The 27,301-nt window shown below is 41.1% G+C and overlaps 1 protein-coding gene and 1 long non-coding RNA gene across 2 annotated transcripts in view; one reads left to right on the plus strand and one right to left on the minus strand.

Moving 5' to 3' along the window:
• The window catches only part of cul3b (cullin 3b), a 114,017-nt gene that overhangs the window by 61,892 nt on the left and 24,824 nt on the right, over positions 1-27,301 (minus strand). Inside the window, exons 2-3 of the mRNA XM_034168187.1 lie at positions 20,386-20,583; positions 4,480-4,593 (exon numbers count right to left, since the gene is read on the minus strand). Of these exons, the coding sequence (XP_034024078.1) occupies positions 4,480-4,593; positions 20,386-20,583 (312 nt within the window). The remainder of the gene's footprint in view (positions 1-4,479; positions 4,594-20,385; positions 20,584-27,301) is intronic.
• Positions 752-25,872, plus strand: LOC117508422. The gene is made up of 3 exons (XR_004560086.1): positions 752-763; positions 8,038-8,043; positions 25,648-25,872. It is a non-coding gene; the product is annotated as an uncharacterized LOC117508422 (long non-coding RNA).

Below are 27,301 nucleotides of genomic sequence, written 5' to 3' on the forward strand. Positions count from 1 at the left end.
TGTTTTGTTTAAAGCGTGATCAGCATTATTTTCGGGTTTGTTTTGTACCTCTTTCGTTCCTTTTGCGCTCTTGATTCGCAGGCTACTCTGTGATAAAGCTCGTTCCTCCACCTTTTCTCAACGATTTGTGACTTTTTTACTTTTTTCCCTTCATTAAGGAATGGTCGTGTCCAGTGTGATTGGGCCATTATCGCTTTTCATATAAACATAAATTTTCGTAATATTACAAGGTTTTTCTCATAAAATTCCGACTTTATTTTCGTAATATTATGAATTTATTCTCAAAGTCTAAAAAAAGAAAAAAAGCCCTCAATGCGGCCCTAAAACGCTGTCGTACAATATGAATAGTATCAGTGAATTAAAAAACAAACTGCCTTTGTCCAAACAATGAAAACTACAAAAGAAGAAAAAAGGAGTATAACTGATCTGAGTTTATGACTAACTTTTTTTAAACAACAGATACAGACGTCCACATTGTCTGGTGAGATGGTGACAAGAAGAATTTTATTGATAACGTTTCTGGATAAATACATTCATCCTACTCACTAGTGACACTAATGAGAATTAATTGAGATCAGTGGTGCTGGAGAGCAGACACTCAGCAACAGTCAAAAATACTCTTTCAGCCAGCTTGGCTGTGCACGCATTTCAAGGGTTGACGCTCAGTTCACTGGAGTCATGACTGCACAAGGAAGAGACAGCAGACACTAACGTTGAGATTTTTGTGTTTGTGTGTGTGGTTTGATCAAAAAGTGCTGAGCCTGTTTGTCACAGAGCAAGAGGCTGCGTCTTGTGCACAGTCGCACAACGGGCGCTACAGTCTCTCTCCATGAGGCCGTTTTTTTTCTTAAACAGTGTGTAAATGCAGAGCACGTGTTATTTTTTCCCCACTCAAACTGTGATTTTACTCCAACTGCATCAAACATAAGGCAGTCATAAGGTTAAAATGTAGTTCTGATGACAAAAATCACACTTAGCTTTGCAATTAATCTTCTGTTCACGTGCGCACCAAACCATAGGGGGTGGTTAGGAACGCACCGATCCACATTTTTTCACTTCCGATCCCAATAACTGAATTTGGATATCTGCCAATACTGATACTATTCTGATACCAGAGCTCTGTTTGCTTTAATATTATTATTATTACTCTTGACTTTATATGAGGATATTTTGTATCTCCAGTTATACAGCTTCATGATGAAAGGGTATAAAAGAAGAATTTTCTTAAAAAGAAGACCTGAAAGTTCAGCTACAGTCCTGGTGGGATCCTTGGGCCAATGCTCTGGCAATAGCTATTGGGTTTAATACCTCTAAAATGTTATCGGCAACCCAATTTTAACAAGTTTTAAGTTGTTTTAGAGACACTGAAAGCAAGAAAAGTATACAAATAAAGTTTTTTTTTGGGTTTTTTTTGCATTTTCTGTCAACGCCTAAGTTAATAAAATAAATAACATGGGAAAAAGTAAAAAAAAAAAAAAAAAAATTTGTTGCCATTTGTTCTCTTCAAAAATGGCACAAGTTACCTTTAATCCAGTGGAGGCAGCGGAGTTTTTTCATCTTGGCAGTTTTTTTTTTTTTTCCAACATTTTTGAGCGGGATTGGGGGGTGGGGGGGTGTCCACACGCAGTCGCTTAATTCTGGAGTGATGAAGCCGTGGCTTTCTGGGTGCCATCATCCGGAGAACTCTGCTGTTTATCTGCAGTCCTAAGCCTGGCACCGGGACCTGTCATTCTTACTCTGAGACTTTGCTCCCGAACACTGATATGAACTGAACTTTGATCTTGACTCCTGAAGTGAACTGAACTTTGATCTTGAGTGAACTGAACTTTGATCCTGAACTGCTACACGGAATGAACTATTTAAGTTTAGTTTTGATTATTTCTAGATGTGTGCCCAAAATGCAGTTCCACTACCTCACATGCCCTTTTATTCTCCCCTGCAGTTGATCTAGCCCCACTAGCTCCCCAGGCTCACTTCACCTGGTCCATGTCCTGTCAGTCCCTGGTTCTGGTCCTGTTGCCCTGTCTAGTTAAGGTCCTCCTGGTGTTGTTCTTCCACTGCGCAGTCCCTTGTTTTGTTCAATAAACTCTTGTTTATACCTCCTGTGTATGCCTTACTGCTCCTGCATTTGGGTCTAACACACAGCCTGGTCCTCAACCGTAACACTGTGGTGAAGATGACTGTTTATGATCGTTAAGTTTAATGAGCGTGTAGCGCTACTGATCATGGGAGTTTGTAAACAGTTCCAATGAAAGCTACTTTCCATGTGAAAATGAGTGAAGCCTCGCTCCTCCTCCTCCTCACCACTCACGCTCTCTCTCTCCTCCTCCTCACCACTCACGCTCTCTCTCTCTCCTCCTCCTCCTTCTCCCCTCGATCTCTGCTGTTTGCAGATGATTTGATATGAAAAAAATTAGAAATATATTTTGTATTTCTTTGTTTGTTTAAAATTGCAAAATAAAGCAAAACTATGACTCTATAAAGCTTGAGAGTCGATCAAACTGGTACATTTTCAGCAACAGTTCAGTTCATTTTGAACTGAGCCAATTTGAACTCAAGAGCATGTAACATTATCTGACGTGTTAAATATAAAAATGATTTTCTGTGTGTGTGTGTGTGAGAGAGTGTGTGTGTGAGAGAGAGAGAGAGAGAGAGAGAGAGAGAGAGAGAGAGAGAGAGAGAGAGAGAGAGGCTAACAAAAATCCATGGGTTTGAATCTCTGTTGATGACTTGGGTCACTGGGCTACATATGGGCATATATAAAAAAATGCTTTATTGTGCTTTTAATAGAAGATTCACATTTTAATTTTGGACGGGCATAGGTTGGGGCTTGGTGCATAACACAAATGTCTATGTAATTTCACACTTAAAATTCCAAAGTTATTTAAATGAAACAACAAAATGCTTTGTAAAGTGAAATAAAAAATTCCATATATGCTGGACACGGTTACTGGTTATTTTGATGAATTTACAGTAAATCAGCACTTTCACACCATGTTTTCTTTACCAAAAAAAAAAAAAAATCAAGGCTGGGTGTGTAAACATTCCCATAGTCATATTTTATTTCAATCTTTAAGAGCATTTTGTTTTATTGTTTCTGTTAAATAAATCTGGAACAAAAAAATGTTTTCATGATACAAAATTGATTTCTTTACCTGTATTTTTGAACACATTTTAAAATATGTATTTAACACATAGGGATGCCAGTAATTCTGACAATGACTGTGTGTGTTTGTATCATATATTGTACAGTTGCTAATTTATTTGTTTAAAAAGATGGGTCCGAAGGAGGACACTGGTTTGTGGAGGACCAAAATTTTCTCTGGATACTCTGGCTTAATTACACTCATATATTCAGATGTATTTTAATTATGGGGCACATACAAACCACGGCAAGGCAAAGTACAGTGCTCAAGAGTATCTATTATTTTAAAATGCACTTGTTAACCAGTATAGAGCTCCTTCAGGAAGCTGAGATGTTGCAATTGCAACAATTAAACCAAATTCTGAATGAATCCGTGTGAATTCTGTGAGATTTTGCCATTTAGCCTGATCACTGCAACGTTTCTGCAAATCTACCCAATCATTGTTTACGCCCTGCAACCAATTTAACCATAGAACAAACTCAATTCCTTGTTTCTGATTGTGAAGAAACAGTTGTGTGACATGAACATCTCACATTTGTCCACAAAAAAAATAAAGTGAAATAGAGGCTGGCAGTATAAACAGTATCTAAAGTCCACAGGTATGGATTTTTATTATACTGCCTTAACCAGTCGAGCAGACTTTGTTATAAATGTATGAGTGAGTAATCTGGAAAAATACAAGCCCAGCGTGTTGTGCTTTAATACTCCAGTTTGTGAGATCTCCACCCCACTCCATGATGGAAGTTTTGCCCCTCCCGCCCCTTTTATTTATTTATTTTTTGCTTCCCACTTCTCTTTCAATGAACAGTTTCAGAGTAAGGAAAAAAATCAGAAAGAGCACGGTGGTCAAGTTAGCTAGTGTCAACTGACAGCACTGAAACAAAGCATTGTTTCAGAAAAATTAAACATTGTTTTCCAATTGAGTAACAGCAGTTAAGTTGTAAACACGAATAAATCGACACAGCACAGCACGAGCTTCTTTTTCCTGTTTTTCTGTGGCTTTATGAACAGACAACAGGCTACAGAGCTTTCGAGTATCATGCCCCTGGTTTGTGAAACAGTCTGCCTGTGGATATTAGAAAGTCCACTTCTCTTGAATGTTTTAAAGCTAATCTTAAAACATATTTGTTTTCTATTGCAGACTGACATATGGCTTTAAATGATTTTAATTAAATTTTGTTGGTTTCTATCAGTCTTTTACTTTAAATTTTCCAATGGCTGTGAACATTGTCACATCTTTGAAATAGTTTTGTTTAAATGTTTTACGATGTATAGAACTTTGAAATTTACTGGCTGAAACTACAATATAAATAAAGTTATTATTATTACTCACCATGTACATCAGGATGTCTCGAATCATCACCATGGCTGTTTGATGGTCATTCCATGCTTGATTTAAGGTTTGGAGGAAGTTATTGTTCAGGGAGTTAAGGACATCTTCTCGTACCTTTGAGAGACAAGAATGTGGGTATAATTTTACAGAACTTTCTATGTGTCAACAAGACACTGACAAATGAAAAAGTTTTACAACTTTGAAAGAATAAAAGGGCCAAATGTGTGCAATAGTAAACCATCATTCAGTCTTTTAGAGTGCTCTGTGTAAGCCTGATCCTGTCAGATCTCAGAAGCTAAGCAGAGCAGGATCTGGTTAGTACTTGGATGGGAGACCTCTTTGGAACGCCAGCGGCTGTGTGTGTTTCTCCAGGTAAAACTGGAGTTGCGTCAGGAAGGGCATCGGCGTAAAACTTGTGCCAATTACTAATGCGGATCTGGCTGTATCCACTGTGGCGACCCCAAACAAAACCGGGAGCAGCCAAATGAACAACAACAACTGCAATACCTTTTTTTATTTCCTCCATTTACCAGGTAGTCTGATAATGCTGACGCCGCAGTGTGACTCAGCACTGTAAACAAGTGCCTCTGGAGTAAGGTTTATAAGGGCATGCTGGCCTTCCTTGTTTTTCCTGGAGGCAGAGATGATGCATAATCCCTTCTATTCCTGCAGCTCCATGAAATGATACTTCAAAGATCCACCTTCCCGCCATCTAGGCAAAATATTAAGGTGTAAGAAGGAAACAGTACAAGTTTATACACAGTCATGATGTTGGTCAGTGCTAAAGTATGTTATATAACCGCTGAGTGGATCCTTGTCATTTGACTGGTGCTTTATATGTCACGTGACATGGATTATTCGTCCCATTTGTGCTGCACTGCATTTAGCATGCAAATCTGGTTCCATTGACCATGCAAATTTGGTTTCATACGTTTTGTACCACTGAGCGCTGCAAACACCGCCCACTCACACACTAGTGGGGGCGGTGTTTAGCTAAACATGGAGTTTGTCTGTGAAAGAAGGAATATTCTGTCTTTCACAGAATGAAATATTTGTACCATTGAATTCATTATTTGTACAGAATGGCTGAGTGGATCCTTGTCATTTGATTGGTGGGTTGTATGTCACGTGACATGGATTATTCATACCATTTGCTGTTGTGTTTCATTGAAGGTGCAATAGTTCTTTTTGAGCGTGGAATTTTGGTGTTATATGAAATGTGCTATTGCACATCACAACCACTGCACACCCTCACACTACCGGGGGTGGCATTTAGCTAAACATTGCAGAGTTTGTTTTGCTGACGAACGATGATTTGAAGGAGCTAATTGATACTGCTAATTCTCTGAACACACAAAAAAAGCAAACAAACAAATCCACTACACTCTAAGCCATCTGGAGACATGATGAGCTGTTAAGATGAAAAGCTGAACAAATTTCTGACGTGATTTTTCGCTGGATTGAGGAAGTACATGAAGTCTTTTTTTTTTTTTTTTTTTTTTTTTTTTTTTTTTTTAAGTACACGAAGTCAGTGGACGGCATCACGGACTACATCGATGCAGTTTTGGACCAAATGGACCAACATGTAAGTCATTTTTCTGTTTATAAATTAAGAAAATATAAAATGACAAGGATCTATTTTAGCCATTAAATAAAACAAATAATGAATGTTTTTTTCATTCATTCAATGGAACGAATATTTAAATCGATGAAAGCTGGAATGTTCGATTCCATCTTTCATCTCATGAAATATTTGTACCATTTAACTCAAATATTCATTATTTGTATACTGTCACACCTATTTTCTGTATTATCAGCCCTTTAATTTGGGATTTTTGTGCATTGCTGTAGTGTATTTTTTATTGTTGCCAATTATTATTTTATTATTAGAGTTTATTTTGTTTAGTGCTTTGACAGTCCAAAATAAATACTTACTAGCTGAGTTACCCGTGCTATGGACTGGCAATATACAAGAATTTTTGCCATGTCATTGTATATTTCATGTCACTTTAGTTGAGGTATAGTAGGTTGCATTGCATTGTGTGTATGTTGTCATCATTAATTTTCAGAGAGCAATTTCTGACATTCATAAGACTCAAGTAAATGATGAGAAAAGGTGATAGCATGTCATATCACTGCAATGCTCGAGAATGCCGTACACGGCAGGTACATTTTAATTGAAAAACGCATGCCTTAACGCATGCCTTGTGCGCTGGTACGATCAGATTGTAATTAAAGTATACCCTAGCCAGCCACTACTACGAGGTCTATTAGAAAAGTATCAGACCTTATTTTTTTTTTTCAAAAACCATATGGATTTGAATCACGTGTGATTGCGTCAGACAAGTTTGAACCCTCCTGCGCATGCGTGAGTTTTTCCACGCCTGTCGGTTGCGTCATTTGCCTGTGAGCAGGTTTTGAGTGAGGAGTGGTCCAGCCCCCTCGTTGTTTCATTGCCAGGAAATGGCGGAATGATTTGGGCTTTTTTTTTTCCATCAGAATTTGTTCAGAAACTGTTAGAGACTGGCAGCTGGAAATCATTAGAAAAAATTTATCTGGCTTTCGGTGAAAATGTTACGGGCTTGGTAGAGAATAAGGAGTGTTACTGTCGCTTTAAGGACGGCCCCCAGCGGCTGTGGGGCGCGCCGCGCTCCGAAGCCACCATCGACAGGCTTAGCGACCATTTCATTTCTAAACGGATGGCTGTCTGGATCCGTGACCATCGTGTGCCATTTTTCTGGTTATCACAAGAGCTGGACATCAACAATTTTCAGGCAGATTTCACTTTTAACAAGAGATTTTGTCATGGAAAGCCGAGCGGAGGCTTCGCGCGTCACGATGGATTCGCTACTGGAGCGAGACAAAACCACCTACGTTTTGGTCTCACAGGACGGCTTTGAGATGGCGTTCAGACAGCTGTCGGTGGTTTTTCCATCGAGTGATTATCTGAGAAATTGTGGATGTGCCTGGACATGCCAGAACGTGTCCTGTGAGGCGTCATCATGGCGTTGCCTTGCGCCATGCGGCACCGCCGCGACGCACAGAATTCTTCCGCACGTCTGTCTCAATGTGCCGAAAAAGTGCTGATGTCCACGTCTTTTCACAATTCCTGTGCTAGTCAGACGACGTCCCGGATAAAACACAGCGTCCAGTTTGGAAATGAATGGCACATTCCACTGTTACAGGAGTTTTTGTCTTGGAAAGAGGAGCGGAGGCTTCGCGCGTCGCGGCGGTGCCGCATGGCGTACAGCAACGCCGTCATGAAGCCTCACAGGACATGTTGTGGCATGTCCATGCACATCCACAATTTCTCGGATAATCACTCGATGGAAAAACCACCGACAGCTGTCTGAACGCCATCTCAAAGCCGTCCTGTGAGACCAAAACGTAGGTGGTTTTGTTATGCTCCAGTAGCGAATCCATCGTGACGCGCGAAGCCTCTGCTCGACTTTCCATGACAAAAACTCTTGTTAAAAGTGAAATCTGCCGAAAAATGGTTGATGTCCAGCTCTTGTGATAACCAGAGAAATGGTACACGATGGTCACGGATCCAGACAGCCATCCGTTTAGAAATGAAATGGTCGTTCAGCCTGTCGATGGCGGCTTCAGAGCGCGGCGCACCCCACAGCCACTGGGGGCCGTCTTTAAAGCGACAGTAACACTCCTTATTCTCTACCAAGCCCGTAACATTTTCACCGAAAGCCAGATAAATTTTTCTAATGGTTTCCAGCTGCCAGTCTCTAACAGCTTCTGAAAAAATTCTGATGGAAAAAAAGCCCAAATCATTCCGCCATTTCCTGGCAATGAAACAACGACGAGGGGGCTGGATCACTCCTCACAGGCGAATGACGCAACCGACAGGCGTGGAAAAACTCACGCATGCGCACGGGGGTTCAAGCTTGTCTGACGCAATAACACGTGATTCAAATCCATATGGTTTTTGAAAAAAATAATAAGGTCGGATACTTTTCTAATAGACCTCATACATAGTAAGTAAAGTGCAATGCTTGGTACCTGACCTGAGTAACATGTGAAATGGGAAAATAAGGGCTTCAGTGAGCGGGTCATGATCTAATATATATAAGGCTAACCATGCGTGTGTGTGTTTGTGTGTAATACCACAACTCTTCTCTTGGCATCCTGTCATAAGCTTTCTCTAAAGCCAAAAACACACAATGTAATTCCTTCTAGCGTTCTCTATACTTCATCAGTATTCTGAGAGCAAACATTGAATCTGTAGTGCTCTCTCACCATGAAACCATATTGCTGCTCACAGATCTTCACCTGTTTTCCAAGCCTAGCTTCTACTACTCTTTCCCATAACTTCATGCTGTGGCTGGGCAACTTTATGCCTCTGTTGTTACTGCAACTCTGCACATCACGCTTGTTCTGAAAAACAGCAACCAGCACACTTCATCCCCACTCCTCAGGCATCCGCTCACTTTCCAAGATTTTATTAAAAAATCTGGTTAGAAACTCGAATGCCATTTTTTTTTTCATTTATATAGCGCCAAATCACAACAAAGCTGCCCCAAAGTGCTTCACACAAGTAAAATCTAACCTTACCAACCCCTAGAGCAAGCACACAGGCGACGGTGGTAAGGAAAAACTCCCTCTGATAATATTGAGGAAGAAACCTCAAGCAGACCAGACTCAAAGGGGTGACCCTCTGTTTGGGCCATGTAACCTGACACACTTGACAATACAAATATACAGGAAATTTTGGAAGCCCATGCTGGTGTTCAGGACGAGAGGCTGGCTGGGGAGGGAAGGACGGGGGTGAGGGGGGCTTGGGTCCACAGATCCCGTCTATTTCCCACTCCCACTTCTGGATGGAGCTGCACCTCGGACAGAGGAAAAAAAACAGAATCAGGTGGCAGAAAGACTACAAATAAGGTATAATTTGTCAGCATTAAGCAACAAGAAAAACAGAAGAAATACTAAGGTGATCGCCGGCCACAAGCCCTAAATCACTAAAAGACCCAGATTTTAGAGAAAGTTGAGGCTGCGACCCGCTCTATTTGTTGCACATGCCATCTGTCCAAGACATTTCCATGCCTTCACCGGAATGTCACCTTTTCCTAGCTGCCCTCACTTCATCCTTACTCATCCCTTGTAATTCCCGATTTACTCTCTCCATATCCTCAAGCCTTTTCTCGCTCTCTGATTTTCTTCACTGATCAGCTCTTGAAAGTATTCCCTCCACCTTCTCAACACTCTCCCCACTTGTCAGCACATTACCATCTGCATGTTTTCCCCACGCTAACCTGCTGCACATCCTTTCCAGCTCTGTCCCTTTGTCTGGCCAACCAGTACAAGTCCTTTTCTCCTTCCTTACTATTCAACTTCTTGTACAGCTCGGTATATGCCGTTTCCTTAGCTTTTGCCACTTCTCTTTTTGCATTTGTTTGCTATTTTATATGATTAATATATTGTTTGCTATGCTTTTATTCTTTTTTTTAGCCTTTTAACTTTTTATCATGTTTTGAACCTTTTCATCATGCTCTTTGATTTTTTTTCAATTTATATATATATATATATATATATATATATATATATATATATATATATATATAAACAAACAAACTACACACTTATTGCTACTCAATTGATGACATTATGTCATTGCAATTTTTACATGTTTAATCGAGCTCCTCAGTGTTGTCAAGTTTTAGCCTCACATGGACCATAATGAAAGTAAGCATTTGTTTTATTTTGTTATCTGTGTATCATTGATATATTCATCTTTCTGTCTTTATATTGATTTTACAAAATTAACTCAATCAATTCTGTAAATATCTAGAAATATCTGTCCACGTTGCCAGACTGAGAACTACTTGACTCAGCATCCAAGAGTCAGCTGTTGGTCTCCTGTACTCCGGATTCTTCTTCCTCCAAACACGGCGAGTGGAATTAAGACCAAAAAGTTCTATTTTGGTCTCATCTGACCACATAACTTTCTCCCATAACTCCTCTGGATCATCCAAATGGTCATGGGCAAACTTAAGACCAGGGCTGTGAAATGAAAATTGTGAAATCCGAGGAAAATTTGTAGCCCCCCCAAGGAGCCGGGGTCTAGGGCCTTGTGGGGCACCAGAAACCAAATTAAATTTTCATCTACTGATACATTTTCAACATCTCCTGGAAGAACAAATCTCAAAATTAGTGCATATTTAAATGATCCTACATTCAACCTTTAATTTGAACCGTCAATGATCATGTTGAAATAACAGAATATGACATGGAAGTAGGACCTGGAATGATTTTCCTCTTAATTGTAAACCAAATTATGCATTAACTCATTAACAATTAAACTACATGAAATTCATGAAGACTGAAAAGACTTCATGAAAAACCACATATTTGAAAAACCACAGCTAAAGCTTGTAGAATATTGTAAAAATCAGGGTAAAATATCAATAACATACCTTATAGTAAAAAGCCACACATTCTTGTGTAAATTCCTGTAAATCCACTCAAAGCCACAATGTCTTTTTTCCCATGAAAAAAGTCTACGAGTCTCGTACATTAATAAAAACTAATTTACATTGTTGTGTAAATTCATGTAGCCTAAATTCATTCAAAGCCACAATGTCTTTTTTTTTCAATGAAAGAAAGTCTAGATTAATGAAAGGAAAGAAAGGCACATAATCTTTTCTGAAATCCTGTTTGAACAGCACAACGTTTATTTTCCAGAGAGAGAAAAAAAGTCTTACCAGTTCGCTTTTCCCCTTTATCTTTCAGGTGTGTTCATGAAGCCAGCAACCATTCCACGGATTCTTGTCCTTAGACTTTTTCAAACCGTCTTTCTCGCCATCTCAAATTCAAATTTATTAATTTATATAGCGCCAATTCATGACGAACTCGTCTCAAGGCGCTTCACACAACAAAAAAACTGAATAAAAAATTTAAAACATAATAAAAAGATGACCATAAAAGAATACAAGAATAAAAACACATCATAACACTAATGATAAAACAGGGAAAACAAATGAGTCTTTAAACGTGACTTAAAAGTCTCCACAATATCAGACTGCAGAATGTGTGCCGGGAAATCGTTCCACAGAGCTGGAGCACGGTAGGAGAAAGCTCTGTGACCGGCAGACTTTTTATTCACCCTGGGAACACACAGAAGTCCTGCACCCTGACAATGCAGGGCCCGAGCCGGTACATAGGGGCTTACCAGGTCAGCCAGATAGGGAGGTGCAAGTCCATGAACAATTTTATAAACTAATAACAGTACTTTAAAATCCGATCAGGCAGCAACTGGAAGCCAGTGCAGGGATGCCAAAACGGGCGTAATGTGGTCAAACTTTCTGCTTTGTGTCAAAAGTCTGGCAGCAGCATTTTGAACCAGTTGAAGACTTCTAATCCTGGACTGCGGTAAGCCAGAAAATAGAGCATTACAGTAGTCCAATCTAGAAGAGACAAATGCATGAATCAAAGTCTCAGCATCAGCCATAGACAGGATGGGACGAATCTTCGCTATATTTCACAAATGGAAGAAAGCAGTCCTCGTAATGTCTCTAATGTGGAGATCAAAGGACAACGTAGGATCAAAAATTACTCCAAGGTTCCTCACTTTATCCGTATGATGTATAACACATGAACCTAAGCTAAGTGCTAGCTGATCAACTTGATGCCGATACCTCGCTGGACCAAAAACCATAACTTCAGTCTTATTAGAATTTAAAAGTAGGAAGTTACTAGACATCCAACTTCTTACTTACTTACATCTTCGCTCTGTCTGATGTTGCTCCATGACACAGACATGCTGCAAAATTCTTCTTTTAAAAACTTGAAAGTTCTAAAAGTTTGCAATATCCACATGCTACATTTAGCTAAGCTTCGCACTGGAGCCACACAGTGTCACCACAGCAACCAACCAGTCCCGCTTTACAACAACTGTCGCAACAGCCAGGCTTTGAGTGGCATTTATTCTCCTCGAAACTCTGCGGATCCCAGGAAACTGATTTGTAACAGACAGATCAGTGTCCGCGGACTTAGAAAACTTGCATGATGTCGTAAAAAAACAACAAAAAAAAAACACTTTGCGATAAGCATTTTAAAAACTCAGTAACGATCACAATTAAAGAGTACAACACTAACACCCCCGCCCCCGTCCCAATGATGAAATTTGCGGAATCCTGCGGATCCGCAGAGTTTCCACCGCCTTGTAAGACGGGCCTGGAAGTGTGCTGATTTAAGCAGTGGAACCTTCTGTGCCATGCATGATTTTAACCCATGACGTCTTAGTGTTTTACCCACAGTAACCTTGGAAACAGTGGTGCCAGCTCTCTTCAGGTCATTACCAGCTCCTGCCGTGCAGTTCTGGGCTGATTCTTCACCTTTCTTAGGATCATTGACACACCACGAGGTGGGATCTTGCATGGAGCCCCAGTCCAAGGGAGATTGACAGTCATGTTTAGCTTCTTCTTCTTTTTTTAATAATTGCTCCAACAGTTGATCTTTTTTCACCAAGCTGCTTGGCAATTGCCCCGTAGCCCTTTCCAGCCTTGTGGAGGTCTACAATTTTGTCTCTGGTGTCTTTGGACAGCTCTTTGGTCTTAGCTATGTTAGTAGTTGGAGTCTTACTGATTGTGTGGGGTGGACAGGTATCTTTATGCAGCTAACGACCTCAAATAGGTGCTTCTAATTTGGAATAATAAGTGGAGTGGAGGTGGACTTTTTAGAGGCGGACTAACAGGTCTTTGAGGGCCAGAATTTTTTTGTTGACATACTTATTTGCAGTAGTAACATGCAAATAAATTAAAAAAAAAAAAATCATACACTGTGATTTACGGATTTTTTTTTTTGTTTGTTTAGATTATGTCTCTCACAGTGGACATGCACCTAAGATGAAAATTTCAGACCCCTCCATGATTTCTAAGTGGAGAAATTGCAAAATCGCAGGGTGTTCAAATACTTATTTTCCTCACTGTATATATCTACACACACACACACACACACACAAATGCATTTTTTTAAGTTAGCGGTTTTATATAACATATAAACAGATACAAACAGAGGTTTTGCACCTATGTAAAACTGAGCAACTTGGGATTAAGCAGCTCACTGTTTGAACACTAGACTTCCTGAGTAACAGACCACAAAATGATAGACTAGGAGACCACATCTCATTCATCCACTCTCATCCTGAACACTGGAACTCCACAGAGATGTGTCCTCTATCCGTTAAGCCCCTTTCACACTGGCACAAACGTAGAGGTGCGTATTGTGGCGAACATCTATGCCGAGTTGAACAGCTGTCTATGCCCACTTTTAGCAGCTCTATGCCAAGTTTTTTTTCCCTATGCAGCAGTATGTTCAGAGCTATGCGCGTAGGACGGAAGAAATTAAGCAAGTTTAATTATTTATATGTAGAGCACTGGCCACAGAAAATACGCAGTTTTAAGCAGGTCGCATGGCATTACTGCATGCAAGTCTGTGCAACACGGTGCTCCTGTACACATCCAAAAACTGAGTGTGTGCATCCAGAGTGAATCAGCCGGAGGGCACCGATCACATCTCTCTCTTTCTCGCTCTCTCTCTCTCAAATAAAAGCGCCGTTGCTGCATGTCGGTGTGCTCATCAGACGCCCTGAAAATAAATAAATAATTAATGTTAAATGACTCTGTTTCTGAGCCGCACCACACCGTGCAGTAGAGAACAGAGAGCACTTCCATAGAGGAAGAAAATAGCAGCTATGGCTACATACGTGGCAGTACGCAACTGTAAAAACCTCACAATACAGTCCATTGTTTTCCAAGCGCAACGATGTGTTCTGCACAGCCGGAAAGAGTGAACTGAAAGAGAGTTGAATTGGTTTTAAATAGCGGCAAGGACTACACGGGACTGTGCGCACACATTAAAAAGCAAACACGCAGCTGCAAGCAAATCTACGAACGCAACGAACACAGAAAAAGGCCGAGTACATATCGGGCATAGTTAAACGAAACACAACACCATAATACGCAGCTTTACTCTACTCCCTCTTCATACACGACTGCTCCCCCATCCACTCCACCAACACCTTCATGAAGTTCGCCGACAACACCACCGTGGTAGGTCTGATAACAGACAACAAAGTGTCAATCAACAGGGAAGAGGTCCAGCACCTGACAGCATGGTGTTCTAACAATAACCTGGACTTAAACAACACACAAACAAAATGAGATGATCATGGACTTTGGGAGGTCAAAAGACACCAAGCACTCTGCCCTCCTCATACAGGGATAGGACGATGAGTCCACATCTCAGCTGACCACACTTGTTCCATGCACACCTATCACCAAGTGAAGGGAAGGCTCAACAGAGACTTTACTTCCTCAGGAAGCTAAAGCAAGCCCACCTCCCTCAAAACCTGCGGGTGAATAGGGATGGGTACTGATAAGATTTTATCGATCAATGCCATTAGGGCTGCAGCTATTGGTTATTTTAGTAATTGAGTATTCTATCGATTATTCTGGCGATTAATTGAGTAATCGGATAAAAAGTACTTTTTCGTTTTTAAACAACATCAACAGTCCAGGGCTCTCCCTAAGCAATGGCACAATGTCACTGCATCATCACCCAGATTGACAAATTTAGTGTATCCCTTTCTGTTTTCCTGGGTAATTATTTATTTTTTCACATCTTTACAAGGTTTGGATCTTTCCTGGTGTCAGGAGCTCAGCCAAAGTTGGGCCAAAGTCTTGACATTTTGCTGAAATGGTGATGGGATGCGACTTTCTGTTCCTCGTTTTCCTCAACTTGTAAAATTAAACCATTTTTAAGATTTTTTTTTTTTTTTTTTTTTTTAAGGTTGGTGGACTGGGTCCCTGTGTGAATTTTTTTTCTATCCCTCTTTCTCTGCGATTCAGCCAATGCATTTCAGCTGGAGGTTGAACATGCAAGCCTTGCCCAAAAAAGCGAAACTCTCAGTGTGAATCTGAGTAAAACATAGAAGAAAGAGTGGACTTCTTCCAGAGACTGTTTGTCAGTGTGGCCTGGAAGGGAGCCGTGACTCTCCCGGTGTGAGGGGATTGCGGAGCCACTCACACCCAGCAGAGAGAGACAGCAGCCGGCCACCACGCAAACAGCCACTCCCCACGTAGAGCGGACAAAACTGTTTTTTTTTTTGTTTTTTTTAAACAAACACACTGCTTCGCTTTAAATGCACAGTAAGCTATTTCAGATGATTAGCGTGGACCGTCTTTCTCTTAAAAGGCTTTATTTCACTGTGTGTCGCATTGGAAAGCTGTAGCTTTTGTACTAATTTGATTAGCGCTTACATGGCCTGTGTGCATGCTCTGGTCTTCTGTTTGTTTTTCTGGGGACATTACAGCGCCACACACAGGCCTGGTCTATGTACAACAATGTTAAATGAAGCTTCGAGGCACAGAATTTGCCTCAAACATTTTCTGTAATTGAATTATTCGAGTTACTCGACTAATCGTTTCACCCTAATTGATACCATTACCAATTCCACTTATCGAGCAGATTCCTTATCAATACCTCCTGTGAATTTCCTGTGTACTAAAAGTATTTCTGTGTAGGCTCTCAGTTGTCCAGGTGGTTTCCATAGTAGAGAAGCTTGAATCTTTGACTGGACTGGGTTGCTTGACGCGAGGACGTTTTCGCTTCTGAGGAAGCTTCTGCGATTTGAAGCGAAACGTCCTCACATCAAGCAACCCAGTCCAGTCGAAGATTTAAGCTTCTCTACTGTACTAAAAGTAGGCTTCACAGGTTTTCTACATCAACATTTTATTGAGTCTTAAAGCAAATAAATATGAAATCTGTCACTGGATCCTTGATCTCTGGCCTTAAATAAAAACAAATCAAATCTGCACATTGTCACTGAATCCAAGATCTTTGGACATAAATAAAAAAAATAAATAAAACCTGTACATGGTCACAAGATCCTAGATCTCTGGACATAAATATAAATAAACAATCTGTAATTTTTGTCAAAAGCATTTCCTTTCAGGTATTAATGAGACAAATTTAACTCTATAGCACCTGTGCTGCAAGTCAAGATTATAATGCATAAAGAACGGAGGACGACTCATTTTTGGGGGAAAATGGTTTTGGTCAGTTGTAGTTTGTTGTATATATTGCAACATTTGGAAAGAGGTGTCATTTGATTAAAAACAGCGATTCTCTTTGAAGTTATTAATTCCGACCGGAATCTACCTGTGCAGCATTTGGAGCATTATGCATTCCCTTGATCTGCCTCATTTAATGGCCATGTCAAAACTTCATCTGAAAAAATAAACAACTGCCCCAGGCATTATGTGCATTAAAAAGATTACATTTAGCCAAGTCACTCTTTTTTCTAGGTCTGCTGCGGAGTGGTACCTTAAAATCCTAAAGCCTGATTTATGCTTCTCCACCTCCGTAACTCCGTGGCCATGCAATGACATCAATGTGCATGTGACCCTTTTAAAGTTCTACGTCATGTCTTAATGCAATTTGCAGCAGGAACAGTGTCTTTTTTTCTGGATTAATTTGTCCCTCAATGAGGTTCATTTCTTTATACAATCAGCAACCACCAAACCAACGGTACGATACATACAATTTTCCTCCATGAATTGCGGGTAATTTGAGCATCTTTTTCTGACTCCGTGTTGTAAAGCTGGTCATATCTGCATACTTTTCTGCCAAGTGTATTTGATCAATGATCTAAATGTAATTGGCGTGTCCACTCAAAAAAACAAAATATGATGGAAGAGAAAGCAGTGAAACCAGAAAAGTGACAAAGTACAGCCCTTTGTGGTTTCAATCATTTAGCAGTTGCACGGCTCCGGAGAGGGTTCGCAGCCCCACAGAGGGCTCTGATCTAAACTAGTTTGGGTCGTCACACCCAGGGATATGTGTAAAACTTAACGCTATATAACAGTACAGACAGCAAGCAGCATTTTGTTAATAACTGCCAGCCTTGAATTACACCCTGACTCGTTTAGGCGCTGGATCTGAGCATGGTTTGAAAAAGAAAAAACACTCTGCTTTTAATCAAGGAAATATGATACCCACTTTCCTCGAATCTGCTGAACTTCATTTCATACCTCTGTTACAGGGCATGTCCAAACTGCTCTGTCTGGTATACGCAAGAGGTTTTCAATGAAAATGCATTGTGATCGGACAAGACGTTTTGTCCAATGTGAGCAAAAATCTATTATACGCAGTGTTTATTACATGGAAAACCATACAAAAGCATTGGGCCTTCTGCTTTTGTCCGGTAAGTGCAAATATCCGGTGACGGTTTTGGTGAGTGTTACTGTATATAGAGGAGGTGATGGTCTAGTGGTTAAGCGTTGGGCTTCAGACCAGAGGATCCTTGGTTCAAAACCCAGCCAGACCTAAAAATCACTAAGGGGCCTTCGGCAAAGTCCTTAATCCCCTAGTTGCTCCCGGTGTGTAGTGGATCCTTATTCCCCTAGTTGCTCCCGGTATGAAGTGAGCGCCTTGCATGGCAGCACCCTGACATTGGTGTGTGAGTGTGTCTGTTTGAATGTGAGACATAATTGTAAAGCACTTTGAGCTTCTGATGCAGATAGAAAAGCGCTATATAAATGCAGTCCATTTACCATTTATATGCCGTCTGCATTTTTAATCTTCGCACTATATAAATAACTGTATACAACTGTCATAACCAGATATATAAAGGTCTCCAATACTTTATTCTTTTTTTACATGCAATATATTGTTTTGTGTGTATCTTATACTGCTGATTTGAGAATGAAGAGCTGCTAAACTGCCTTTCATTGTCTGCCAACAATGACAATAAAGATCTAAAACATTTTAACTAACCATTGTGAGGTGAAGTGTGCACCATTTTTTTTTTTTTTACCAGCTCATCCTGCTTCATGGTCTCTGTGCTTACATCAACAAGCATTATTGCAATTGGTCTGTGGAATCCAAATCTCTACCGGAGGCCAAATTTATATCATTTCCACTGTCTACTGGATATACCGCGCACGACTAAGCACACCTGTGAAACAATCATGCTGTCTAATCAGCATCTTGATATTCCACACCTGTGAGTTGGGATGAATTATCTCAGCAAAGGAGAAGTGCTCACTAACACAGATTTAGACAGATTTGTGAACAATATTTGAGAGAAATAGGTCTTTTGCGTATACAGAAATTGTTAAGATCTTTGAGTTCAGCTCATGAAAAATGGGAGCAAAAACAATACTGCTGTGTTTATATTTTTGTCCAATGTATGTTTCTGAAACTCATCACGAGTGTGCTGCTATTTTATTTATTGCATCACCACCACCCTTATGTGACACAGCAAGCTGAGACAACACAAAGTGTTTTTTCACCATACAGCACTTGGACCTGCTGCACAAAACAGTAGACTAACTGCTCAGCACATCCAGTGCTGAAAATATGGGGATAGGATTACAGGTGTCGCAGGTCGAACGGTCCCCCCTAAAAATCGGTCTGCCCTGCCTTCACTGCGCATGCGTCCTCAACTGCGATTCACCGATTACCACCTCGTTTCTCCTTAAAACTGCACTGCAGTGATCATCTATCTCAGCAACAGATATCTGAAGCTTTTGTACAACAATCATTTACACATAAATTCTGCATTATCTCATCATAAAAGTTGGAAGAAGCGATCAGAGCACTGCAGCTACATGAGGTGCTTGCTGCTGCATTCACTGCGCGTCTGTCATTTCAAAGCCTCACTGATTATTGTCTTGTTTCTGCTTAAAACGGCCTCGTTTCTGCTTAAAACTGACTTTAGAATGATTTAAGAGGGTTTACCTTGACATCTGATGGCTAATAATCCCATTAATCCATTTGATCACTTTGGGCTGTGGTCCGAAATGACGCATACAGTGGAGGCAGGGCGAACCAGTTTTTAGGAGAACCCTTCGGTGTGCAACACCGGTATGCACACCAAACATCTTATACTTTCCATAAAACCATGACCCGGTACAGACCCCTAGCTGCTGTCTGTGTGTGTGTGTATACGTATGTTTGGGTTAAAGCCAACTGATGCGTCTTCATCTGAAAATGACTAACAGAATTTACTTATATCAGAAAAGCATTTAACAGGTGTTTTCACATGTGCACAGTAGGGAGGTCCTCTACAATGTGCCAAAAATGAAAATGTGCCTTTCTTAAGGTGCTTCCTGACAAAATTGTCTGAGAAAATGTTTTTTGCAAAATTTTATTTTGATACAACTATTCTAACCACTGCTGTACGGCGGGGTGGAAATTCCAATAGTTGAGCATATTAGTGCAAACTAGCAATAGTAATGTACCTGTTCACAAACAAAATACAAACTGAAGCAACAATTCTTTCTCCTTTAACTGACCATACAGGTCAAATAAAAAAAGTATTACATGTCACTGTCTACCTATTTGGTGAAAACAAAGTCATGGGGAGTGGCGTTTGGTTCTGATCTTCTTCACCTCCGGGAACTGACGTCAATGCCACACAAGAGCTTGTAGGATGTATTGCCGCTGCTGTTCATCCTTCGATATGATCTGATTCTAATCCTGGATAAGTGCAACTCCTCCCTGAGCAACATCGACAGCAGCAACGTTATCCAGGACCTGCTGTGACAACTGGAATGACGGGTCATCCTCCCACTCTGAGGGGTCCTTGACGAGGAAGTCCATGTTGATGTTGAATGCCTCAAAAATGCAACCTGAGGCAGCTGTAACAAAATTTGTCAATAATGAACTAATGTATCCAGTCCATAACTCAAAATGTCACTCCCACGTCACAAAAAACAGGGGCCAAGTGGCAGTGGTTATTATTTTTCAAATCTCATGAAATTTCACCCAATTTATTTTTCCCCCTGAAGGAACCAAAAAATGAAGAAGCACCTTGAAAAAGGGGCCACCCTAGTGCACAGCTGTTAAAACTGATTCACCCTCAAAATTTTAAGTGTGTAGACTTACTTTGTTGATGAGGTGTTCGGTGACAACCTCTCGTAGACCTGTGTAAAGCTTCTCTCCATGCTTATGGAGAACCATTGTGTATGCGTTCCTGTATAGCTCCTCAAAACTAAGGCCGCTGTTGTTCTTCCTCTGAATCTCTTGGATTGCATTCTTCAGCAGGTCCCAAATATTGTTGACATACTTCTCATCCATTGTCATCTGCAAAATAAAACCAGGTATGTTGAGCAGCTTGAATGAAACTTCTAAGTATGTGTACCAATATCAGAAATGACAAGACCCCTGACCCCTGTTCAGGCTTGAAGCCCAGCCTGAACAGTGGTTGAGCCACTGTTCAGGCTTGAAGCCCAGCCTGAACAGTGGTTGAGCCACTGTCCGAAACGACAGCTTCAAATTAAAAACATAACAAAAATAACAGTAGCAAGCAGAAAGCTGCTCCAGACAAATAGTGAGATCTGTTTCTGTTGCTAGAGGAAACTGATCAAAACCTATGACAGTTCACAACCAGTGACAGTGCTTTTAAGCAATTAGAAGTCAAAATTGCCGCACACCTTCAAGAGAATAGAATACAAATGTGGAACTTAAAATAAAATCATTAAAAAAAAATTGTCATACATTTAGTATTTGTGTATTTGAAATATTTGGCAATGGTCAAAATATAATTTCAAAGTAGTGTGATTACCTTTGCCAAAATATTTTAATTGAATAGTAGTGGTTTCCTGCTTAACTCCTTTTCAGTGAACTCTTACAACTGTGGGTGATGCCATTTCTGCAACAAATAAGCAATAATTCAGCCAACTATAGAAAGGTTAACCCACCTCGTATCACCAGATGTCAGAAAATCCTCTGACTGACAATCTCTGATTTGATCAATTCATTCACAAAATAATTATATTATTGCCGGTAAACAACAAACACTTTAAGCCTCATATCTTCATTAGTTTTTGAGATCTTAGAGCTTTAAAATGGGGTGTGACACTGATGTCTTAGATGTATCACAATGCAGATATGGACAATTAAGAATCAATTAACAAATATCAATCAATTTTAAAAACGTTAATTGCGGGGTAGGAATGCGACTGCTAGCCACCGATAATGAGCACTTTTTATGTTCCTTATGTAAATCCATGTTTCTTCTTTTACTCAAGTCATTTTTTGACCTGGTAAAGTACTTTTTGTCAAAACAGGATTGCTCTTACGCAGTCCTGATGCAAAATCAGCAAGGCTGGATGCAACATATAAATGTACTGCGTCCCTGGAACATGCTTTCAATAACTGATTTTTAAAATAACATTCTCCCTTTTGTTTTCGTCCTCACTGCTGAGTTACTGGTTTTGTCAACCTGCTGTGTGTTTGAGCACAGATCTGTCAAGGCCACTAGAGTGGACACCAGCCTGCACGCCTCTATTTAAGTTTGAAAGCAAGTAAGTCCCATTGGCTGCTCCCTTGTTTTTCCATTTGGGGTCGCTACAGCAGATCCGATGTGGATTTGAATGTTAAATTGGCACAAGTTTTACGCCGGATACCCTTCCTGACGCAACTCCACATTATATAGAGAAACCGGCAGGGGTGGGATTTGAATGGGGAACCTTCTGGACTCAAACCAAGTGCAGTAACCACTTGACCTTTTCTTCCAAACTAGGAACCTAAAAGCCAACACGTACCGAACCTCATTTGTGTTTAATCACTGTGCATTTAAAAAGCAACGCCACTTATTACATTACATGACTTATTATTAATTTGATGTTTTATATGAATTAATGTAAGATTTCACGGACGGGATGTTCACCGAATAGCAGCACTGCCTACGATGACTTTTAATCTGTACCGAATGATGCTTTATGACATGCTGGAATTTCACAAAAATCTATCTTAAAATTTACAATATATTCAAGGCAGTCTAGAGTAGCTCATGTGGAATGACATGTCACACAACTAGTTAAAAAATAATGAACGTGCTGCAGAGTAAATTAATCCAATGGAAACGACAAGAGCTGTAACCAAAATTAAAAACATTTAATGGAAAAAAAAAGTTTACATTTACACTGTCTCACGGTCTTAAAGTCGAAACACTTTGCTCTCTGATGCTCACAGACTAAACCTACTGTATGTAAATCGTTGAACATAGCAGCAAACACTATAACCATCCAATATAAATGTGTTTAACATTTTAAACATTATTTAAAACAGCATCGTTATACTGTGGTATCATCCGCGCAATGTTTTTTGATTTGACAATTTATTCATCAACCTTAGTCAAATCAAATCAATTTTATTTATATAGCGCCAAATCACAACAAACAGTTGCCCAAGGCGCTTTATACTGTAAGGCAAAAGCCATACAATAATTACAGAAAAACCCCAACGGTCAAAACGACCCCCTATGAGCAAGCACTTGGCGACAGTGGGAAGGAAAAACTCCCTTTTAACAGGAAGAAACCTCCAGCAGAACCAACTATACTCAAAGCCCAGGGTTCTCACAGCGTACCGGCCTGTTACGCTGCTGCCTGAAAAAAGATTACGCTGCAACTGGGCCGTTACGTTGTTTGAGGGTGTTTACCGGGAAAATGATCATTTCTTTATGTTGACTGTGGACTCTATAATTTATTCATCAACCTTCATCAAAGCCATTTAAAGATGTCAATCGTGACTAGGGACTGGTATTGATAAAATGTTATAAATATTGATGGCATTATCGATTCCCCTTATCGAGCTGATTCTTTATCGATTCCCTTATCAATGCCGCCTGTGAATTTTCTGTGTATTCAAAGTAGGCTTTACAGGTTTTCTATCTCGGCAACATTTTATTAAGTCTTAAAGTAAATAAATATGAAACTGGTCACTGGATACTAGATCTCTGGACATAAGGCTTCTTGCATGGGAACATGTACAACTCATTTATTGTTTCCTATTACTCTGTAACAGGAAACAGTTCTTTATGAATTACACTGATCGTGACGTGCAGCCAGCTGCGAGACAGCAGCTCAGCGACTGTCAACAAATTACCACGGTGAAAGGAAATACTCAGGGACCATCAACAAATTACCACAGTGAAAGGGAATGCTTTGATAAAAACTCAATAGCATCACATTTATGGTTTGTAGTGCCACCAAATTCACATCACACATCAATGAACTCCCTCTGGTTGTACTGCAAAACGTAGATTGGAAAAAGCCACTATTACATAATTTCAGGAATGTTTTTATTATAATAAATATGAATAAAATCTCAAGGTTTTATTTATATCTTGTAATGCAACGAAACTCACATCACACATCAATGAACTCCCTCTGGTTGTACTACAACACTTAGATATGAAAAATACATTTTTATATAATTTTTTGGATTTTTTTATTCTAATAAATTTGAATAAAATCTCAATAGGTTTTTATTTATTGCTTGTAGTGCAACCAAAGTCACATCACACATCAATGACCTCCGTCTGATACTTGGGGGAGGATGCTGGGAAGGTCTTGATCGGTTGCAGTTTGTTGCCTACGAGGTCTGTCCAAAAGGTAACAGACCTTTTTATTTTTTCAAAAACTATATGGATATGAATCACGTGTGATTGCATCAGCCAAGCTTGAACCTTCGTGCGCATGCGTGAGTTTTTTCACGCCTGTCGGTTGTGTCATTCGCCTGTGGGCAGGCTTTGAGTGAGCACTGGTCCACCCCCTGGTCGGATTTTTATTGTCAGGGAAATGGCAGAGCGACTGCTGCTTTGCTCCATGAAATTTTTTTCAGAAACTGTTAGAGACAGCCAGTTGGAAACCATTTGAAAGATTCAGGCGGAGGGAGCACGGCGCACCGAGCGGCCATCGACAGGCTGGAACGACCAGATCATTTCCAAACTGAACGCTGTGTTGATCCGGGACATCGTGTGACTACCACAGAAATGACAAGAGAGCTGGACATAGCACTTTTGCGGCACATTCCATTGTTACAGGAGATTTTGTAATGAAAGACGGGCAGAGGATTTCGAGCATCGGCACGGAACCGCTCATGGCGCGCAAAAAAAAAAACACCTCCGTGTTGGAAGTCTCACAGGACATGTTGTGGCACGTCCAGCTGTTACACAATTTCTCGGATACTCACTCGACTGAAAAGCCATCGAAAGCCGTCTGAATCTTCCGAATGGTTTCCGTCTTTAAAAAGGTTTTAACACTCCTTAATCTGTGTGACGCCGACAGAATCTTCACCGAAAGCCATCTGAATCTTTCGAATGGTTTCCAACTGGCTGTCTCTAACAGTTTCTGAAAAAAATTTCATGGAGCAAAGCAGCAGTCGCTCTGCCATTTCCCTGACAATGAAAATCCGACGAGGGGGCTGGACCAGTGCTCACTCAAAGCCTGCCCACAGGCGAATGACGCAACCGACAGGCGTGGAAAAACTCACGCATGCGCACGAAGGTTCAAGCTTGGCTGATGCAAGCGCACATGATTCAAATCCATGTAGTTTTTGAAAAAAATAAAAAGGTCCGTTACTTTTTGGACAGACCTCGTATATTACGTTTGGAAAGAGGTGTAATTTGATTTAAAACGGTGATTCACTTTGAAGTTATTGATTCCGAAAGGTTGAATCTATGAATATCTTTCCAACTTTACATGCAAAAGGTAACTAGAGACATTCGTCACGAAATGCCCCGCGCACAGTACTATTTTCCATGTAAAGTGCAGTAATATGTACATGTGTGGGGTAGGTATTGGTTGAACTCATGTGTTTGATGTAAACTGGGATACAAAGTGGAAAAATTGGAGATTGACATTATATTTATTTAGAGGAGGTGGCCAACCATAAAAAGTCGGTAGCCTTCGAACAAATGCAACTACTGGTAATTTTTTTAAAGTAGGTCAAGGTCACCAGCCTTCAAACCCATGCGAAGTACTCCTCCAAGGCAAATACCCACCAAATATGAAGTTTTTTGCAAGCAACAGGTGCCTAGGTACATTGCAGCGAACAAATTTCAGGCGAAGGATTTGACAGTTGCGACCACTGGTGACCTTGAAAAGTAGGTCAGGGCCACCAACCTTCAAACCCATGCGAAGTACTCCTCCAAGGCATGTACCTATCAAATATGAAGTTTCTATGAGCAATAGGTGCTGAGCTATGTTGCGGCAAAGGATTTGGCAGTTGAGACCATTGGTGACCTAGAAAAGTAAGTCAAGGTCCTCGGCCTTCAAACCCATGCGAAGTACTCCTCCAAGGCAAATACCCACCAAATATGAAGTTTCTGTGAGCAAAAGGTGCTGAGCTATGTTGCAGCAGAGTCACACTCACCTCGCATCAGCAGTGGGGAGTGGAGGCAGACAAACACCCGCCGAAATCATCGCAGGAAGAGCAGCCACATTCAGTTTGTAATAGCGGCGAAGGGTACAGGACGAAGCCCACGTATGTCAGCAGCACAAATTCACTCAAAGGGACACCTCTCAGTGCAGCCCAGGAGGTGGACCACCCTCTGTGGAATGGCACGTACCTTAGGAGGCTGAAGACCTCTGGACCTGTATACTTGTAAAATGGCATCCACAGCCCAATGCGAGAATCGCTGCTTTGACACAGCACAGCCTCTTTTGTGATCAACGTAACACACAAATAGGGCATCCGTTTTCCGGATCCCGGCAGACGCACTAATGTACTGCTTCAACATTCAACATTCAGATTGAAATTCTCTTGGGTAAAAAGGACAGATTAGGCCACAGCGTAACCCCAGATCCGTCAGAATTCCATCGCAAACAGTCCCCAGCGACTGATAGGGCATGGAGCTCTCCCACCCGCTTAACCGAAGACAGTGCAAGTAGAAAGGCAGTCTTCACTGACACCCATTTAAGATCAGCACTTTCAACTGGTTCGAAAGGGGATAAGCTTATACCCTTCAGGACTAGAGGAAGGTCCCATGAAGGTACAGGTGCAAGCCTTGGAGGCCGCAAAAGTAGAGCACCTTTCAAAAAACGACACACCAAGAGGTGTGAACCCACTGACCAGCCATCAACATAGACGTGCCGGCCAGAGATTGCAGCAACATAAACCTTCAAGGTAGCGACAGAAAGTCCTTTCTCCAGCAGTTCTTGTAAATATTTGAGGAGAATAGGCACAGAGCAATGCTCCGGGTCTAACTTTTGGTTCTCACACCACCGCGCAAACAGCTTCCATCTGTTGTCATACAAAGCCCTGGTAGAAGCAGCACGTGAATTAAGGATAGTTTGAACAACAGCCTGGTCACAAGAACTTAACAAGGAGTCCGGCCCCTCAACGGCCACACATACAGTTGAAGGCATTCTGGTTGAGGGTGCCAAATCCTCCCCTGTAGCTGTGACAACAAATCCTTCCTCTCCGGGAGAGCCCAAGGTTCCCCTTCGAGAAGTTTGTAAATCATGGGAAACCAAATCCTCCCCGGCCAGAATGGAGCAACCAGCAGCACCCTGTGGCTGCTCTGATCTATCCTGTGCAGTGTCAACATCAGCAGCGGGAGAAGAGGGAAGGCATAAAGGAGGCAATCCGGCCACAGGTGAGCCAATGCATCCTGCCCCAGCAGGCTGTCTGGTTCTGAGATGGAGTACCACCGTGGGCAATGTGTCAAGGTGCTCGAAGCGAAAAGGTCCACTTCCGCTACACCATACTTCTGCCAGATCATTTGGACCACAATCGGGTTCAGTCTCCACTCTCCCGGTGGTGGTTTCTGTCTGGAGAGTAAATCCACTGCGCTCTTCTGTATGCCCGGGCAGATGAACTGCTCTGACACTTTGAAGGCGAGGCAACACCCATAAGAGAAGCCTCCGAGTTTCTGCCAATGAGTGATTGGACCTGGTGCCCCCCTGATAGTTTATGTGATAGACTGTTGACGTGTTGTCCGACCGGACAAGAACATGTCTTCTTCTCAGGGTCGGGAGGAAATGCTTGAGAGCCAGTCGCACAGCGCGAAGCT

The sequence above is a fragment of the Thalassophryne amazonica genome, chromosome 4, assembly GCF_902500255.1.
Source record: "Thalassophryne amazonica chromosome 4, fThaAma1.1, whole genome shotgun sequence".
NCBI lineage: Eukaryota > Metazoa > Chordata > Actinopteri > Batrachoidiformes > Batrachoididae > Thalassophryne > Thalassophryne amazonica.